Consider the following 17,885-nt stretch of genomic DNA (forward strand, 5'->3'; position numbering starts at 1 on the left):
CTACTTAGGTACAAGTACCATCCTTACTCTAGCCAACTTTCCCATCACTCTTGTGAATATTCGTTGCCAGCAATTCTGGGTTTAAGTGGCCAGGGGGACACCTGTAGTGTATTACCTAGTGTTTGGCTAACTATAGCCAGTTCTTGGTTTTTTTAAGGTAAACTATTGGGTTATGGATCTTTTTTTAATTTCTTGGATTCACTCTTTGGTTTCTCTAATTTTTGAAGTCATTAGGATAAATTATGTTTATTTACATTTCCCCAAAGGATTTTTATATTTATACAAAAATTGTATTTTTATAAATCCTGGATGAAGTGGGGGAAAAAATACCAATCAGGTTGTGGGTTTGATCCCTAGTTGGGCACGTACGGAAGGCAACTGATCCATAGTGTCCCTTCCTCCCTCTCCCTCTCTCTCTAAAAGTCAATTAAAAAAAAAGTCCTGCCGGAACCGGTTTGGCTCAGTGGATAGAGTGTCGCCCTGCGGACTGAAAGGTCCCAGGTTCGGCTGAAACCGGTTTGACTCAGTGGGTAGAGCAGGACTGAAAGGTCCCAGGTTTGATTCTGGTCAAGGGCATGTACCTTGGTTGCGGGCACATCCCTGGTAGGGGGTGTGTAGGAGGCAACTGGTTGATGATTCTCTTTCATCGATGTTTCTAACTCTTTATCCCTCTCTCTTCCTCTGTAAAAAAATCAATAAAATATATTTTTAAAAAAATGAAAGGTCCCAGGTTCGATTCTGGTCAAGGGCATGTACCTTGGTTGTAGGCACATCCCCAGTGGGGGGTGTTGCAGGAGGCAGCTGATCGATGTTTCTCTCTCATTGATGTTTCTAACTCTCCCTTCCTCTCCGTAAAAAAATCAATAAAATATATATTTTTTTAAATCCTTGGATGAGAAAAAATAAGATGTGCACTTGCTAAATGCATATGTAAAACATTTTCATACTGCTCATTTAATCCTTTTATCAGTTCTGTAAAGCAGCCATAGCCCTCTTTTGCTGATGAAGAATGAGGCTTAGAGTTTGAGAGATGTGTCTAGGATTGCATTGGTAGAACATTTATGTCAAAGATATGACTGGAACCCGGGTTCCTTAACTTCCAGTCTGGTCTGATTTTTACCATTTTCCTCTCCTTAGAGTTACCTAGTCTATTTTTCATAAATAAACCTATCGAACTCCCTGGCTTTTTCTCCTCAAACTGAAATCTGAAGGTACTTGTCTCCTGAGAGCCTCTTGTATGTTCTAGGCTAGCCCAAGAAGTTTTCCTCACTCGGGAGATGAAGCTGCCCAGCCTGCTGTCTCCAAGCTTAGGCGGTGCTTTGCCCTGGCTAGATCTCCAGGTCCCAGAGTTAGAAACTGAAATTGCTAATGTGTAAGCATAGTCTTTTGTGCGGCTCAGTTGAAATGTTTGGCAGGACATACTTCAGTGAAAGGGTAGGGTGGATTTGAGGATCATTTGTCATCACAACGCCCCAGTAATATAGGTAATTCAGTCTTCTGCCCTGAGAGCAATAGGCTAGTCAAGTGTTTCAAAGTAGAAAGTATTGATAGAAACTCATATTTCACACAAAACTCATCATTCTAAGAATATAAATGCAATAAATATAGTAAAATACCAGTGCCTTTGAAAGCAGAATTCAGAAAGTTGTATAGCTCAAGATAGCAATTTTATGAGTTACTTAAAATTAAATGTATTTTTAAAAATGGGACTGATAAATGTACTTGTAGTCTCTCCAAGACTAATAGGGCAAACAAGATTCTTTCACATCTATCTATCTTAAGAAGAGGTTCTGAAATTAGAGGTTATCACTGCTGCATTGCATCCTTGTGCAATCAAAACGAGGCTTCTGCTCTGCACTGAAAAAGCCAGAGGGCAGTGTTGCTGCCCTTCCATCAAGCAGTGGGGTTTCTGGGACTGCTGCATGATGTCATAGCAGAAGAAATATTAAAAACACGAAGAAAACTACTTCAACTTAGACATTTAATGTAAATTTTAGGCCAAAGGAAAAACTGATTATACATTGTCTTCCATGGGCCAATTACAGAATAGGGCCAGAGGCCAGCTCAGTCCAGCTTTGAGTCAGTCTTGACCAGCATAATTTCCTTTGACTCATTGATTTGTGTATGCTTCTTATGCACCATGCCTTTCACTCTGAAGTTCCATCACCCCCACAATTTATCTGCAAAAGGATCTTCGTAGTGGGTAGTAGAAGGCTTTTCCCCCTTTCCCTGCAGTTTTTAAACCTTCAACAAATTTGGCAATCTCATTCTCTTGAACCCTTTCCCTGGGGAATATGTACATATAACACCAGTCTACATGTAATTTTATTTGGGTTTGTGGACCCCAAGGCTCCCTATGGTTTCTAGGGCCCCAAGTTAAGGAACCCCTGTGCCAGAGATTTGAGGACTGCAATTACCCCGAGGAAACACAGGGCAGCTGAAGGTGATGGGCAGAGGGAACAGTCCCAATTTCTTACTATTTTGATTTGCGGGCAGAAATTCCCAGGGTCTTTCAAGAATCGCTGTCTGCACAGTTTAGGAGCTGAGAATAGCGGCTGTACAGGAAATATGTGCAGGGTTCCCGCTCAGCCCCCAAGGAGTTAATGTAGCTCTTTAACCAGAAGCTTTATATTTGATTTGCAGTGGGGGGAGGGGGAGGACTAGGGAAGTGGGAGAGACAGGCACTTAAAATTTCAGTTCTACCCTCAGAAAGGTGGGGAGCTCCTATTTTTCGGTATAGGGAGAACCTAAATATTGGACAAGTTGGGTAAGTCCCTGGAATGCTCCAAACAGCTCTTTCCTTTGTAAATCCAATATCCCCTTCTCTAAACATCTTAACATAAAGAGCTGCCCCATAGGTTATCCTGCCATTGCTAGCATTAGGCAGTAGGTTTACTAAGGGCCTCTGCCAGGTATTTAGGAACTCCCAGCCTCAAAGGGGAAGAGAGAGGAGTCGGGTGGGATGGAGATTACGAAAAACCTACTTGTTAGATTTATAGTTTTGTTAATAGACTTTTGAATGGCTAATGAGCAGGATTAAATTTTAATCTTCCAATTGTAGCCACTTTCTGTACTCCCCAAACACCCAATACTGCTTTATTTCTCCAACATCGGGAAAGAACACCAAGGTACTAGGAAGCAAGCACACTTAAGTTAGAAGCTATTTAAATCTTTATATTTTGCCTGAACTATATATTGTAGCACACTATAACTCAAGAGGAAAACCAGCAAATTGAAAATTCTTCCATTAAGAGATATTTTTCCAAACAAATTTAATTCTTTATCCCCCCCCCCAAATGCAATCGCATAATCAGTACTATTTTGAATTAGTTCTAGAAACCACACTTAAACTATATTACATTTACAAATATTAAATTTATTATAACTAGAATGGATTTAATGGTTCTCAGATTTGGCCACCTTATAGATCAGTTTAAGAGGATTCTTAACAGAAAATGCATTGTAACTTGGTCAAATTACACATAAAAAAAAAAAAAAAACTAGAGAAAAGTAACGCATCCCTCAGTTTCACATAATTAAAGAACAGGAAAAGCACGCAAGCTACAGCATAGCTAAGTTTACCAAACCAACCAAAGCCGGGGGGATTTTCTCTTCTGATTATGTCATAAAAAGGTCCACTGTCTTATATACACTTGTACGTAATGTCACATCCCATCGCTGTAAAAAGCCCCCCTTGTCCCTCCCCTCCACAGTTTCCCCTAGTCCCCGAACGCGGCCAGCGGCGCCCGCTCCTGCTGCCGGCGCAGCTCGTTCTCCGACAGCAGCTGCAGGTTCTCGGCGCGCAGCCGGGCCAGCTCCAGCTCCAGCTCCCGGACGCGCGCGTCGTCGCCGCCCCCCAGCCGCTTACTTTCCAGCCGCAACCGGTTGTTCTCGTCCTCCATGCGCGAGAGGCACTTCTCCAGCTCCAGGTACTCCCGGATGAGCTCCTGCTTGCTCATGTTCTGCAGGCTCTCCGCGTGGTACCGCTCGTAAGTCTCCGAGAAGTCCCGCTGCAGGAACTCGCTGCCGTCGCCGCCCATCCCGTCGCTGCCGCCATCCTCCTCGCCCGCCTCCTCCATAAACTCCTCGTCGCTGGTGTCCGACTTGGCCGCCGCCCGCTTGGGGTAGAAGCCGGTTTTGAGGTCCGGCTCCTCCTGGTCGTGATCGTCCATGAGGAACTGCGTGGTGTTGTAGGGCGCCACCGGCTGGCCCTTGGCGAACATCTCGGCTCGAACCCTCGAAGCTCGAAGGCTCTGTTTCTCGTCGAACTTTCTCTTCTCCTCCCAAGTCAGCTTGTAGTACGGCTTCCAAATCCGCTTCTTCTTGGAAGGGCGTCGCCGGTGCTTTTTCTTGCCCAGCTGCCTCTGCTGCTGCTGCTGCTGCTGCTTCCACGGCTCCTCGCCCCCGGCGGCACGAGCCCCCAACTTGTTGGCTTCGGAGTCCGGCCGCGGCTGGGTGGGCGGCTCGGCCTCGGGCCGCTGCTCCCCTCCCGCGGGCGGCGGGACGGCCCCCACAGCGGACACGTCCTCCCCATTCTGGCCCTTGTCGTCCGCTTCCAGGCAGCTGGGCTCTGGGCAGTCCTGGGTCTGCAGAGGAGACGGCTGGGGTTCCAGGCCCCCGTCCCCCTCCTGCCCAGGACGGCCACCCGGCGGGGCCGCTCTCGGCTGCCGCCTGCTGTCGTCCTCGGGCGCCGGCTGCTCTGCGCCCGGGGGGCGGTCGGGGCTCCGCTCCTCTGGGACGGCATCAGCACCCGCACCGTTGCTGGTGTGAGGCTGGTGCTGGTATTCCGACACGAGTGGCTCGGCCATGGCAACGAGAGTCCTCAAAGTTTGAAGAATTTTGGCTGCAAGTCCTTGAAGAAAAATGAGGTTTTTCTTTTCTTGAAGAAAAAAAATGTCCCACAGAGTCCGCTCCGGTGATTCCTGCAGTGATGCCTTTGGCCAGTCCTGTCAGCAAACTCCAATGGCAACTTGGGGGCGCTCGAGCCAGGAAAGGGTTAAGCGCCACCGCGCGATCGGCTCAGCAGGTCCAAGGGGTGCAGCAGCAGGAGCAGTACGTGATGTACGGAGGGGTCGGCCTCAAGCCTCCCCGCAGAGCGCCCCCACAGTGGAGGAACTGGTGGGCTAGGTGAGGTGAAGTCCAATGGGTTAAACCCAGCCCCGAAGGGGTTAAAACTACCCGATGACGCTGCCTCTGCGGGGCCGGACCCACAAGGGGTTAAATCCCCTGACGCAGCGCTCACAAGGGGTTAAGGTCCCAGAGCCACCTCCTCCCACTTCCACGGGTGTCGCTCCAAGCCCAGCTCCCAGTTCCTCAGGCCGGGCCGGAGCCTCATCCGAGGACAGGCAAACTCATCTCCCCTCTGGCTCAATGCTCTGCTCTGCTCTGCTCAGCTCAGCTCAGCTCTCCTCTCTTCCTCCCTCCCTCCCTCCTCCCCCTCCCGACAGCTCTTCCGCCTCCTCCCCGGCTGCCCCTCCCAACCTGCCTTTCCACCTGCCAACTTCCAACTGCTGCCTCCCAGCCCTCTGCGCCGCTTTTATATAGAAGCTTGGCCGCCGCCCATGCGCATGCGGGCTGGGGCCCCCTTGGCAGGACACTGGGATTCGTAGTTCCCATCTTTCGGGCCCGCCGCCACACGCGCCGTGCGACGTAGCCAATGCCTGACCGCGCAGGGAGCGTCTCCCAGGCCGCCTCCCGCCCCCGCCGAGCCCTCTTTGGAGAAACGTGAGTGCCCATTGGCTCACAGGCACACGTGTCGCGGAGGGAGGAAGCCAATGGCGCGAGACGGGGCGGGCCCTGGACCGTACCATTCTGCCTCAGGAATACGAGAAGATTCCAAGGTCCGTGAGGGCCCACACAGAATATTTTAATGAAAAGGTGCGTCTTAAAGCATGTTATCGGGTTCTGTACTCAGTGGAGAGGTGCTGAAGGTCGCAATCACTTGTTAACTGGGTCAAAAAAATGGTTTATTCCTAAAAAGTAGTCCCCTAAAGTGTAAAAAAAATATTAAATCTTATAAAGAGACCTAAGGACCCATGGCTGGTAATTTTCAATTCTTAAGATTACAGAAATGGTTTAAAAGTGTGTTGCTAGAACCTTGGGCCGACGATTGCGGACGGATATTGTGGTACATTTTGTAAAAAAATGAAAAGCGCACGAAGAAGTAAACAAATGAAGTATAAAAAGTGCCGCCTTAAAGGGGCAGTGCGACTGCGTTAGCGCAGCAACCTCGGACTAGGCCTCAGAGGATGAGAAGGCAGGTTCGAGTCCCGAGTGGCGTCCGCCCTCGGATGGGAGACCTACGGGGGAAGTGCCCAAGCCCAGCCCCGGTGTAGCCCGTCAGGGCCGCCGCCGCCCCCGGGATGCCACCGCCGCAAGATGGAGGGCTGAGGGCCTCTCGCCTGGCCGGTATCCGGGAAGCGCGGGGTGTGCGCCAGGGGCTCCCTGGAAACCCCGGGGTAGGAAGGCCTCGCCCCGGGGCCTCCTCTTCTAGCGAAGAAAATGGCCTCTGGGGCCGACGTGGTCTTTTGAGAGCGTTTCTTGAGATGGACAGGGGAGTCCGGGCCAGCTGATGAACCTCCTTGTTGGAGAGGGGTTCGAAATTAATAGTGAATTTAAGTAATCAACCCTGGCTCATTGAGAGAAGGGGGGATCGCCCACAGAGGCCCTTCCTCATCTGTGGGTGCTGGGCACCGGGAGGGAAGCAGAGCCAGAGGCTTCCCCAAGGAGGAGGCTTTATCCAAAACCAGGAGCAGGGCGGGTGGCCCGGGCCCGTGGGATGGATCCATGGGGAGAGGTTGGAAGGCTTGTTCTTGAGAAAATTTTTCAGATTCCAAGCACCTGCCCGAAGGACCGGGCCTGGGAGTAGCTCAAACCTTTGGTCCTAATTACTTAGGCCTAAATCCACTCTAATCTTAACTTCTCCCTCTTACCACACACGCAGTGACCCATTCTTATTATTTCTCCCTTTATAGCAATAGCGGCTGACATTCCAACAGCTTTTTACCGTATAATGTGCTTTTACCGCAGAACCATTTGACCCCACCACGGTCCAGTGAGTAAGGATAGAAATTATTGTCTCCATTTTAGAGATAGGAAGTCTCTTAAGATTCAGAGAAATCGAGTGACTTGTCCAAGGTCACATGACAACCAGTTCCAGCTAGTGTGAAGGTCTTTGTGACCCCCGGGCCATTTTTCTTTGTCACAAACACAAAATCTCGGCAACCCCCCCCCCCCCACTCTAGATTTAGTTCCTTTTCATTCCTAACAATTTCAGCATGATTCAGGCCCTTATTTCTTCATTTAGCAAAGATTTGTTAGGAAGGCATGATGATGGATAACATGTCATCTTTGCTGCTCATAGACTGTAAAGAGGCCATCAAACCACAGTGAGCCAAAATGGCAGGGGACAAAAATCAGATAGGAGCTGGTGAGCCAGGCTGCTTAGGAGTTGACAATTGTGTACAGGTTTCAAAAATCAGATAGGAGCTGGTGAGCCAGGCTGCTTAGGAGTTGACAATTGTGTACAGGTTTCAAGGGGAAGTGACTTATTAGCTGTCTTTGAAGGATGAATCATTTTCAGGCAAAGGGGCATACAGAAGGGCAAGCATCATGTTCAAAGAAAGGATTTGTCTGGGAATTCACGAGTGGTTCTATGAGGAAGTGGTGATCGCAAGCCAGAGGGAGAGGCGAGCAAGAGTGCCCGTGGGGCACGGCCAGCGGTTTGGAAATTGACCACCCCAGCCTGTCTGCCCCGAGCCTCTAAGAACCCGGGTCCATCTGAAAAGCCTGCCGTCTGTGCCGCTGCTTCAGTCAAGCAGGAGGCTGCTCAGGAGCGAGTGCTGCCCCTCACACCAGGAGCGCGGGCTGAGCGCCAGGGGCCTCTCTGCTATCAGGGAGTTAGAGACCTCCAGTTTGTTACCACATTTTTAGACTCCGCAGGGCTCCTGGGTACCCTCAATCGGGGAATTTGGAGCCCAGCCTCAGTTTACTGGACAGGGCGCAGCGGTGTGCACTCATTTGTGGAATCCTCGAATGCTATCAAACAGGAGGCCAGGCAGCTTACCATAAGCTGAGTTTTAACCCTTTGCCAGGCATTTTATTGTACATACCCTGGTCATGTAAACCCCAGGACTGGCTGACTGCCTTATGATCACCATCTTTATTTCACAAACAAGACAACCCCGGCTCAGAGCAATTAAGACCTTGTCTTGTCCGGCCAGTGTGCCTCAGTGGCTGAGCATCAGTCTATGAACCAGGAGGTCGTGGTTCCATTCCCATCAGGGCCCGTGCCTGGACTCGATCCCCAGTCGGGGGCATGCAGGAGGCAACAGATTGATGATTCTCACCATTGATGTTTCTATCCCTCTCCCTTCCTCTCTGAAATTAATAAATATTTTTTAAAAGATCTTGTCTTGCCCAAGTCACAACAATTAGTGAGTGCAAAGAGGTGGGCTGGCTTCCGCCCACACCTGCATCCCAGCACCAAGCCTGTCCCTCTCCCGCCACTGCTGCGGCCTCTCCTTGTAACGCTGGGCCGTCTGTGCAGCAGCGGGGCCATGTGTCTGTTCTGAGGGATGCCGCCTTGAGAAAAGGGTTGAGGATAAAAAATGGCCGAGCCCCGAGAGTGGGCAAGGCCAGGGGCTGACCCACGGAAGGGCATTCAGAACTGCTCCTCCTCACCAGGGGCAGGAAGGTCCTGGGGACCTTGGCCAGAGGCCTGGGTGACGGGGCTGGTGTGACCAAGGAGGCCAAGGTTGCCCAGGGTGAGAGAAGGAAATGCAGTGCCCAGCAGCAGGTTACCGGGAGGTCTGCGCCCACACCAAAGGGTCTCCTGGCCCAGGTCCCCGCCCCCATGCCTAAGGGCGGGGCAAAGGCTCCCACTTGGTCTTGGCCTTCCAGAAAGTTCCCCGGGAAAGCCCAGGGGAAGAGATCATGGGAAGGGGGCCCAGGCTGAGGGTAAGCGGGCAGTGGGCACTTCCGGGAGCCTAGACCCCAGGCCTCCGCGCGCACCAGGGAGCAGCCACTCGTCTTACGGTGCCGGAGCTCCGCCATCTCCTGGGCCCCCACCGGGGAGGCGAAGGGAGGGCTGAGTCCCTGGCCCTTCCCTGCGGCGGGTGGGGCCCGCCGGTGGGGCCCGCCCCTCCCCTCCCAGGACACCCCACCCCGCTCCGTCTTTCTTCGGGACCCCGGCTCTGTGCTCCCTTCTGTCCATGGAGGGACCCCCGTGCTCAGAAACAGCCCCAGCGGCCTCCCGGGTTGCCCAGGGGGCATAGGTGGGGCAGGAGGGGAGGGGAGGGACTGTGCCCCGGGCGCTCGGGACTCGATCTCCGCCTCACTTCGTAGATGGCAAAAGATTATTTTATTTAGTGAGACATTCATCTGTAAGTGGATCTTCGGTGAAGACGTCCTGAGTGTGCGTGGGGAGAGGAAGGCCCGCAAACGGAGCTCTCGCCCCTCCCGGGGGGCTGCTCTCTGCCTGCCCCTAACTCGGCGGGGCCTCCCTCCCGAAGCCTCCTGCCAGCCAATCCCCGGCCCGGCCCAAGTCCCAACCTGCCCGGCAGCTGAGCTCCGCGGGGAGCGGCTGGGTGGGAGAAGTCAGGTGACCCAGGGGCCGGGGAGGGCAGAAGCAGCCCCGCCCCCGAGCCACCGGCCAACCCAAAACGCGGGACGGGCACTGCAACCGCAACCTCCCAAGGAAACGGGGGTGGCTGGAGGGGTGGGAGGTGGAGGGAGCATCCTCGTGAAGCTGCTGGGAAAGCCGGGGTCCACTTGCCGTGCTCCCCCTTAGGGGAGGGGTGCCAAGGCAAACACTGGTTGTTAGTGGTGGTGGGTGGGGTTAATGCTCTTCTCTCAAACCCTAGGAAGGCTCCAGGCACAGCAGGACTGGGGGCACACGGCCTCCTCCGTTGGCTGCAGACTCCTCCATGGAGAATCACCTCTTCAGGGTCCGGAACTGCCTGACGAGCCACTGGACAATGAAGGGCCACAGGAGGAAGAAGAGCAGCGTAGGGCCTGAGAGCCTGAGAGGCCAGGGCCGATCGCGGGATGGGGGCCTCTGCTGCCAAGAAGGAGGGAGGGAGTCAGGGCCAGCCCGGCCTCAGCACAGCCAGCCCTCCTCAGGAGCTGCTTCCAGAACCAGCAGGAGCTTCTCATTCAGATGGAAAGAGGAGCAGAGAAGCCCTACCCCCATATCTGCACCATGGGAGGGAAGGACCCTGGGGTTCCTCCTGTGTCCCTGACAGATGAGCTCCAACTCACTTCCACATCCTCCTCCCAGGCAGTCCCAGGTGCCAAGGGGGTGCAGGGGCAGCCAGGCGGAGGGGCTGAAGGCTGGAGGGGCTGCCAGGCAGAGGGGCCAGCTTCTAGGCTGTTTCCTCTGGGCCAGAAAGCAATGGCCCTGTTGGTGTGGCCTTAAGCTCCTCGTATTGTAAAGAATGTGCCACATGTTTCAAATGAGGACCCAGGCTGCTCAGATATTAATCTCTAAATATTTTTTTTGCTAAAAGGAGCCAGGACTCCTTGGAGAAGTGGCCGATTCCAGGTCTGGAGCAGGAAAGGTAGAGGTGAATGAAAGCAAGGAAGCTTTTAAGGGTTAATGAGGTCATGATAGGACCCAACTTGAAAGGGTCCCCACTGACCAAATTGTGACAATCTGAGCATTAAGAAGAATGATTGCAGTTGACTGAAATATTGAATCTTTAAAACCCATGAGTCCACATTGATACTCACAAAAAGAGAAAGCTGGAAATTTGTCACCATTGAGGAAGTTCTTAAATAAATTTCTTACTTAAAAAATATTATTAGCCCTAGCTCTATCCCAGTTTGCTCAGTGAATAGAGCATCGGCCTGCGGATCAAAGGGTCCTGGGTTCGATTCCAGTTAAGGGTACGGACCTTGATTGCAAGCTCCTCCCCAGACCATGGTCAGGGCACATGCAGGAGGCAACCAACTGATGTGTTTCTCTCACATGGATATTTCTCTCTGTTTTTCCATCTCCCACTCTCTAAAAATCAATATCCTAGGATGAGGATTAAAAAAAAGAGAATAGCTGAAACCGGTTTGGCTCAGTGGATAGAGCGTTGGCCTGCAGACTAAAAGGTGCCAGGTTCGATTCCGGTCAGGGGCATGTGACTTGGTTGCGAGCACATCCCCAGTAGGGGGTGTGCAGGAGGCAGCTGATCGATGTTTCTCATGGATGTTTCTAACTCTATCTCTCTCCCTTCTCTCTGTAAAAAATCAATAAAATATATATATTTTTAAAATAAGCTCATGCTGCCTTTTCATAAGGCACTGTATTTCAGGGAAATCCTAGATGATCAAGGAAACTACAAAAAAGTAATAGCTAATTTTAAAGGGATAATATAATTTAAAAGTAAACCTTTTTGCAACTACTAAATAAAATTATTGATTCAGGCAAGGGTTATCAATTGTTGTCAAACCCTGTGTGACAAATGGGGTGGACAGAGCACTGGACATTCGCTGGCTCCAAGAGGAGAAGCTGACTACAATGGTGGGACCAGACTGTCCCCCCTTTGCTAGCGGTCCATGTGAGGGTCATTAACGGCAGGACATGGATATGTGCTCCCTGGTGTGAATTACATCCCCTCTGATGAAACCTGGTCATGTAAACCACCTACCAGGATGCAGATAGACCCAAAACGTGGAACATTTCTACAGGGCTACTGGCTGAATCTCATTAGCAAGTTAGTAGCAAGAAAGGGGTTAACCCAGACTGGTCTGGGTTAAAAGGACAGAGCAACTAGATACCACATGTACTTCTGGGCTGGACGAATAGAGCAGCTGGAAAAAGCAATTTTGGGACAGCTGGAGAGATCTGAATTTGTATTGGCCATCTGATGATATGAAGGAATTGTTGAGTGTGATAAGATTAGGTAATAGAATGTTCTTGTTTTTAGAGATGCAAACCCAAGTATTTCAGGGTGGAAATCTTTAAACTCTTTAGCATATAAAATTAGTAAAAGGTAAACAAAATATAAAAAGCCTCGGAGGGTAGTGGGGATGGTGTTGAAATGTTAGCCACTGTGAATGTGAGGCAATGCCTGCCACCCTGGTTGATACTCGCTGTGCCAAGGGGATTAGGGGTCACCCAAATGACTGCCCACATCCAGCAACTCGGCCCTCGCCTGCATCCCCCACCCATCCCAGGCTTCTCAAGAACAGACCCACTCCGAGTCAGTGGTGGGTGCCAGCTCTGGAGGCAGGCAGAGCGAGGGCCACTCCCAGCTCCATCACTTTATGATAATACCAATAACAGTGAACTCCATTCCAAGAGGTCATTGTGTGTGCTGAGCTCAGGGGAAGTAACTACAAGTATTATCTAATCCTCATAGCAGCTCTGGGACAGTCTTCCAGGCTGTGTTACCCAACCTCTCAGAGCCTTAGTTTCCTCATCAGTAACAGGGAAATGAAAACCTATTAAAAAAAAAAGAAAAAAAAAAGAAAGAAAAAGAAAACCTATTTCATTGGGCTGTTCTATGGATCGAGATAATGCAACTAATGGTATTTGGCACATAGTTGGGCTCCAGAAATGGCAGAAGCTGAGGTGTGAGGGGCAAGCAGATCTTGTCGTCCAGGGAGGAGTGAGGAATACAAGGGCTGAATTGCTTCGAAGTAAGCCATACATCTGGAACAGAAGTCTAACTGAGGAACCACAGGGACCCCCAGCCCCACTGCAAAGAGCAGACACATCCTGGCCCTTGCAACTGTTGGAATTAGTCCTCCCGCTCAGTGTCTCTTCAAGCACAGGGAGGTAAGGGCAGGAAAAGAGGAAGCGCTTCGGATTCCCTGCTTGGGACGGGAAGCACACAGTCTCTGGAGCAGGTACAGGGGCAGGCAGGTAGAGAAGTGGGGACAAAGAAGTGGCCAGATGAAGAGCCCAGGACAGAGCCTTCCAGAGCTTTGCTCCGATCCTGCCCTAGGCCTGGGGGGCTCACCTCCTTGCGGGGGGGTGGCATGCTCTCCAGGCTTTGCAGTCTCCCCTGGACGTCCCGCATGCTCTCCTGCAGTGCTCGAACTGTCCCCACCAGCCACGAGTCCAATTCCTGCGGCCCCGGCAGGCTGCCTCTGAGCCCCTCTGTGGAAAGCGGACCCAGAGGGAAGAGGACTCAGGAGGCAGCTCAGCCAGGGGCAGGGTGTGGGCAGAAAGAAGTAAGAGGAGGGCACAATTCCTTGTACCAAGTGTGGCTCTTGTAAAGCCCATCCACATGGCTGAGAAACAGGCTACCCGGAGTAGCTGTGTGACTCTGAGCAAGTCACTAACTTCTCTGAGCCTCATTTTATCATCTGAAAATTAGGAGGAGATACCATCTCCCTCAGGGGCTGCTGGCTCAGAGGGACAAAGGAGATGAAAGTGCCCTTTATGGGACATGGCTCACTGAACGTTATGGAAGGTCCCAAGTGGGAGGCCCAGAGAGAGAGTCTGACTCCCAGAGCCACATGGCTGCAGCTATGTGGGGGGCCAACACTTCCTGCCCAGCTACCCTACTCAGTGCCCGATGGCTCCTGAGGGCCTTCAGGGAGGCAAGGCCAGGCAAGAACTTTGCCCATCCAGTACCTGGCTGTTTGGCAACCCTTCCTGGGCAGAGGCTGCTCGCTCCAGTTGCCCGAACTAGACTTTCATCTCTGCCCCAAGAGGTCAGCCAAGGAAAGGCCTGGGCAGAGGGGGTTAAGGGTCAAGCAGTGACTCATTCACCTTTCCCCGTTGGGGGCACAGGGCTGATTCTGGTGTCAGGCTCTCCTCCAGGTGCGCCCTTCTGCTCTGCCCAGACCTGCCGGGGTAAAGTCACCGGGTCCAAAGGGAGCACGGGAGCAGCCGGGCACAGCGGGTGCGAGAGGGAAGACACAGGGGCTGTCTCACCAGCTCGGGCTCCAGCTGCTCCAGGGAATCACAGAAAATCTCAGGGTCCGGGTCCCTGGGTGGCTGAGACTCTGGGGAGGGTGTAGGTAGGTTAGTGACCAGAGGAAGGCTATGGAGGGAGGGAGGAGTGCAGAGCTGGGCGGAGGCACCTGTTCAGGGGACAATGGAGATTCTGCCACAAGAGGCACGATGGGTCCCAGGAGGGAGGCCCAGAACAAAAGTCTCAGAAAGCTCCTGGCTTCCCCCGGAGCACAGGAGGTGTCTGCCTGTGAGCGTGAGGTCTGACCGGCACAGCAGGGCACCCGGCCTTCCCCCCTTTGCCCCCAGGGTGTCTCTCCCAACCCTGGCCTGTATTTGGCCTCTGCCCCTCCTGCCCAACCACTACCTGGGCTTGGGGCTGCTGGCTCCTTGGGAAGGCAGGGAGACTCGGGGGCAGCCCCAGTATCTCCATTCAGTACCTGCTCTTCAAGACCTGCAGAGACATAGCACCCAGGGGTGGGGCTGGCGCCTCCCAGTGAGATCAGACCTGTTCCCCATTAGCCACAGACTCTGCTCGAGACCCACCCCATCGGGCAGTAGTTGGGGTCCTTACAGGGATGTCACCTGGAGCCCTCTACCCCTGAGCCCCCTCCAACCAGCAGCTCCCTCAGCCTGAACCTGACAGCTGACTCAGCACCCGCAGAGTGCCCATCCTGGGGGCCTGACCTGTGACCTTTTGCAGGAAGGTTGCCGGGGGTCTCGGCATGTCAGGGATCACCTGGTACAGAGGCTCAAAGTAACCAAACATGTCGTCCGCCACCTCGCCCAGGGGCACGGTGTCGATCACCTGTAGGGGATAAGGTTTTTTGGGGAATAGCTGGCCCCTTCCATCTCTGCCCTCCTCCCCCTGTGAGCTGGGCCCTCCCCACTGCTCTGCTGTCATGCCCTCCAGCTGGGCCTGGTCAGACCAAGACAAGGTTGGGGGAACGGCATGAAGGTGGTAATTCCCATAGGGTGTCAACGTGCAGGAAATATAATGGGGGCAACAATGGAAGGGGGGGGCAGGCCACCTGGCTGAGAGCTTGGGGACAGAGAGGAGCCCACAGCCTATCCCTACCTTCTTTGCCACCACCTTCATCTCGGTGATGTAGGCAAACATGGCCTCCTCCCTACTCATCTTGCCCAGGCTGTTCCAGGCATCCCTGGGGGCAGAGAGGTGTGAGAGGCCAGTTGACCAGGGAGGCTTGTTTGCCCAGCCGGTGGGGAGCTCACCACTTATATCGTCCAATGGGGTCCCAGAACCCAGGCCGGGGAGCCCGGCAGGGCCCCATGGTCGCCTGCTTGTAGTAGCTGTAGAACCGAAGCATCTCTTCATAGGAGGGCCGGTAATAACCTGGGCGGGAATTGGGGATTGGAGAGCAGAGCATCACCCCCCAGCTCCAAGAGGATGGAGGTGGGGGGAGGGGCTACCCTAGGAGAAGGCAGAGGTGGTGAGGAGTCTGCCCGGGGCAGGAGGCAGAGGGGACCCATCGGGTGGCCCAGGCAGAGACTTGTCTGCAAAAACTAAAGGGATCAGAGAGTCTCCCGGGAGGCAGGCCCCAGCCGTTCTGACCCCCAAAAGCAGGTCCCCCGCCCTCACTCACTGTTGTTCTTGGGCAGGTTCTGAATGACTCTGACTGCGGCCTGGAACTGTTTCTGGCAGTCCGGCTCCGGGATTTCTTTCTCAGTGCCCATGTCCAGCTGCTCTGAGCCCTGGGTCCCTACTTTTGCGCAACTCTGCAAAAACAAGCCTCCGTGTGAGCAGGCCTCCAGGGTCCACCCCAGCACAGACGTAGACAAACCACTCTGATCCACTTTCCAGAGGGGCAAACTAAGCTCTGTAGAGAACCGAGTGAGATACCCGAGGAGGCCAGAAGCTGCGGCTGAAGCCAGTCCTTTTCCTACTCCGAGCAGTGTGGGTGCGGCGGCGGTGGGTGCAGAGGACCGCGGTGGGTGGGTGCAGAGGCAGGTGGGTGCAGAGGCAGGTGGCTAGGGTCGCAGTGCCCCTCTAGGTGCGCATCTACAACTCCTAGACAGGCGAATGGGCGAGCCAAGAGGAGGCAGGCGGGCGAACAGTCCTCCCCTCCGGGCCCCCGCACCCCGGCCCGGCAGCCTGACACTCACCCGGCGGAGACCCGGCCCGGACACCGGGGTCCTCTCTCGCCACTAGCCGCAGGCTTCCTACTGACCTCCCGGCCCCGCCGGCCGGCCCGGCCCGTAAGGAGACGCTGAGCGATGAGAGAGCCAATGAGAGAGCCTCTTTCAAAATTGGCTGCTATACTCCAGCCACTCAGCGCATCCCTTTCAAGAGTATGCAAATCTCTGTGCCTCTCCCAATCAGGAGGAGTGATTCCGGGGGTCGGCTTCCCGATCTGGACTGCGGGGACGGGCGGAAGCGCCTCCTGGTGGACAGAGTGAAACAGCACGGAGTACTCTCGCCCCCTGGTGGAAACGCGCGGCTGTCAACTCAACCCCAGTCTCTCCAGACTCCTGACGGCCACTGTCGATAAAGCAGGGAGTTAAGCCCTGGCCCATGTGGCCCAGTTGGTTGAGCGGCCTCCCGCGCACCGAAAGGTTGCCGATTGGATTCCTGGTTAGGGCACAGCCTCAGGTTGTGGGTTCAGTTCCAGTCAGGGTGCATGGGCGAGGTAACTGATCCATGTTGATATTTCTCTCCCTCTCTATTCCACTCTTTCTAAAATCAATACAAACATTAAAAAAAACAAAACAAAAAACCTGGGGTAGTGTGTTCTGGAGGAGGGCCATCGGAACTGAGCTGTGGAAGGTTTAGGACTAACTCAGGAGCCCTGGCCGGGTTGCTCAGTTGGTTAGAGCGACCTCCCCATACAATTCCGACAGGGCACATATAAGAATTAACAAACAAACAAAAAAAAGAATTAACCAATGGACCTGGCTGGATTGGCTCAGTGGTTAGAGCGTTGGCCCGCGGACAGAAGGGTCGCAGGTTCAATTTTCAGTAAAGGGCAGGCGCATCGGTTGCAGGTTTGGTCCCCAGCCCAGTTGGGCACGTTGGGGAGGCAATCAGTCAATGTGTCTTTCTCAGGTCGATATTTCTCTTCTCTCTTTCTCTCCCTTCCACTCGCTCAAAAAGTCAATGGAAAAAACACTCTCTGGTGAGGATTAAAAAACAAACAACCAGTGATTGTGTAAATAATTTCTCTCTCTCTTCCTCAAATCAAATTTTAAAAAGGATGGTAAACCAGAGAATGAGGAAGGTCATTTTGGAGGAAGAAATTCCAGGATCCAAGCGTATAAGTGAACAACAACAACAACAAAAAGTGCAGAAGTGAAGACGTGAGGTTCAGAAAAATATCCATAAACGGGTGGAATATCCAGAAAGGAGTGAGAACCCAACCCGAATGAGGAACCTCTGAGTGGAGTAAATCTGAGAACGGGGAGAGCCTGGGGCGCTGCCAGGGGCGGGACTCCCGGTGGTTGTATGTATACATCCCGGGGCGCAGGGAGCAAACACCGCGCTGCGGCCGCCGGTCCCTCCGCTCCGCACGGACACACGCAGGGGGTGCATGTACAGCGAGTGTAACACACGACACCAGAGCCGCGCTCCCCGCTCGCCCCGGGCGATGTCACCGCCATCCGCACAGCGTGCCGGGCTGTCCGGGACAATCCAGGCAGGCGAGGGTGCCAGCCCGTCCAAGCCTCGAACCCAGAACCTAGTTGTGCCGGCCACCGCCGTCTCGGAGCCACCCGCTCCCCTCCAGCCCGGTCAGCGTGGAGACTCTACAGCTGCGGGGTCTCCGCCGCCGGGGGCGGGGGGGTCCGCCCTATGGGGTCACAGCCAGAGCTTCCCTCCACCCCGCTTCCCGCTCCCCACTCCGCGGGTTCGGGCTGCCCCCCCCAGCTCAGCTCCCAGGGCCCTATCGGCCCGGGAGGGGCCCCTGCAGACCGTCCCCGGCCTGGCTCTCTGGAGCCTCCCGGTGGGACTGGGGAGGAGCGGGGGGGAGAGGGG

The 17,885-nt window shown here is 53.7% G+C and overlaps 2 protein-coding genes and 1 long non-coding RNA gene across 13 annotated transcripts; all 3 read right to left on the reverse strand.

The window, feature by feature from the left end:
* Positions 1–2,733: 2,733 nt before the first annotated feature.
* On the reverse strand, positions 2,734–5,445 carry HEXIM1 (HEXIM P-TEFb complex subunit 1). The gene has a single exon (XM_036450802.2). The coding sequence runs from the start codon at positions 4,806–4,808 to the stop codon at positions 3,720–3,722; it is 1,089 nt and encodes a 362-aa protein (XP_036306695.1). The 5' UTR covers positions 4,809–5,445; the 3' UTR covers positions 2,734–3,719.
* Positions 5,446–9,342: 3,897 nt separating this feature from the next.
* ACBD4 (acyl-CoA binding domain containing 4) lies at positions 9,343–16,154 on the reverse strand. 11 transcript variants are annotated; one of them, XM_036450807.2, is made up of 10 exons: positions 16,022–16,154; positions 15,502–15,634; positions 15,131–15,251; positions 14,976–15,060; positions 14,585–14,705; positions 14,265–14,351; positions 13,880–13,950; positions 13,715–13,790; positions 12,957–13,096; positions 9,343–10,057 (listed from the first exon to the last, which is right to left on the reverse strand). In XM_036450807.2, the coding sequence occupies exons 2-10, from the start codon at positions 15,590–15,592 to the stop codon at positions 9,935–9,937; spliced, it is 915 nt and encodes a 304-aa protein (XP_036306700.1). In that variant the 5' UTR covers positions 15,593–15,634; positions 16,022–16,154; the 3' UTR covers positions 9,343–9,934. The 11 variants fall into 11 exon arrangements, with proteins under 11 accessions (XP_036306700.1, XP_045442135.1, XP_045442136.1 ...); XM_045586179.1 differs by having other exon boundaries at positions 9,343–10,060; positions 13,880–14,028; XM_045586180.1 differs by having other exon boundaries at positions 13,715–13,793; positions 13,880–14,028.
* LOC123652912 lies at positions 11,941–12,950 on the reverse strand. The gene is made up of 2 exons (XR_006742479.1): positions 12,478–12,950; positions 11,941–12,435 (listed from the first exon to the last, which is right to left on the reverse strand). It is a non-coding gene; the product is annotated as an uncharacterized LOC123652912 (long non-coding RNA).
* Positions 16,155–17,885: the final 1,731 nt, after the last annotated feature.

This window comes from Pipistrellus kuhlii, unplaced genomic scaffold, assembly GCF_014108245.1.
Source record: "Pipistrellus kuhlii isolate mPipKuh1 unplaced genomic scaffold, mPipKuh1.p scaffold_m20_p_22, whole genome shotgun sequence".
Classification (NCBI taxonomy): Eukaryota; Metazoa; Chordata; class Mammalia; order Chiroptera; family Vespertilionidae; genus Pipistrellus; species Pipistrellus kuhlii.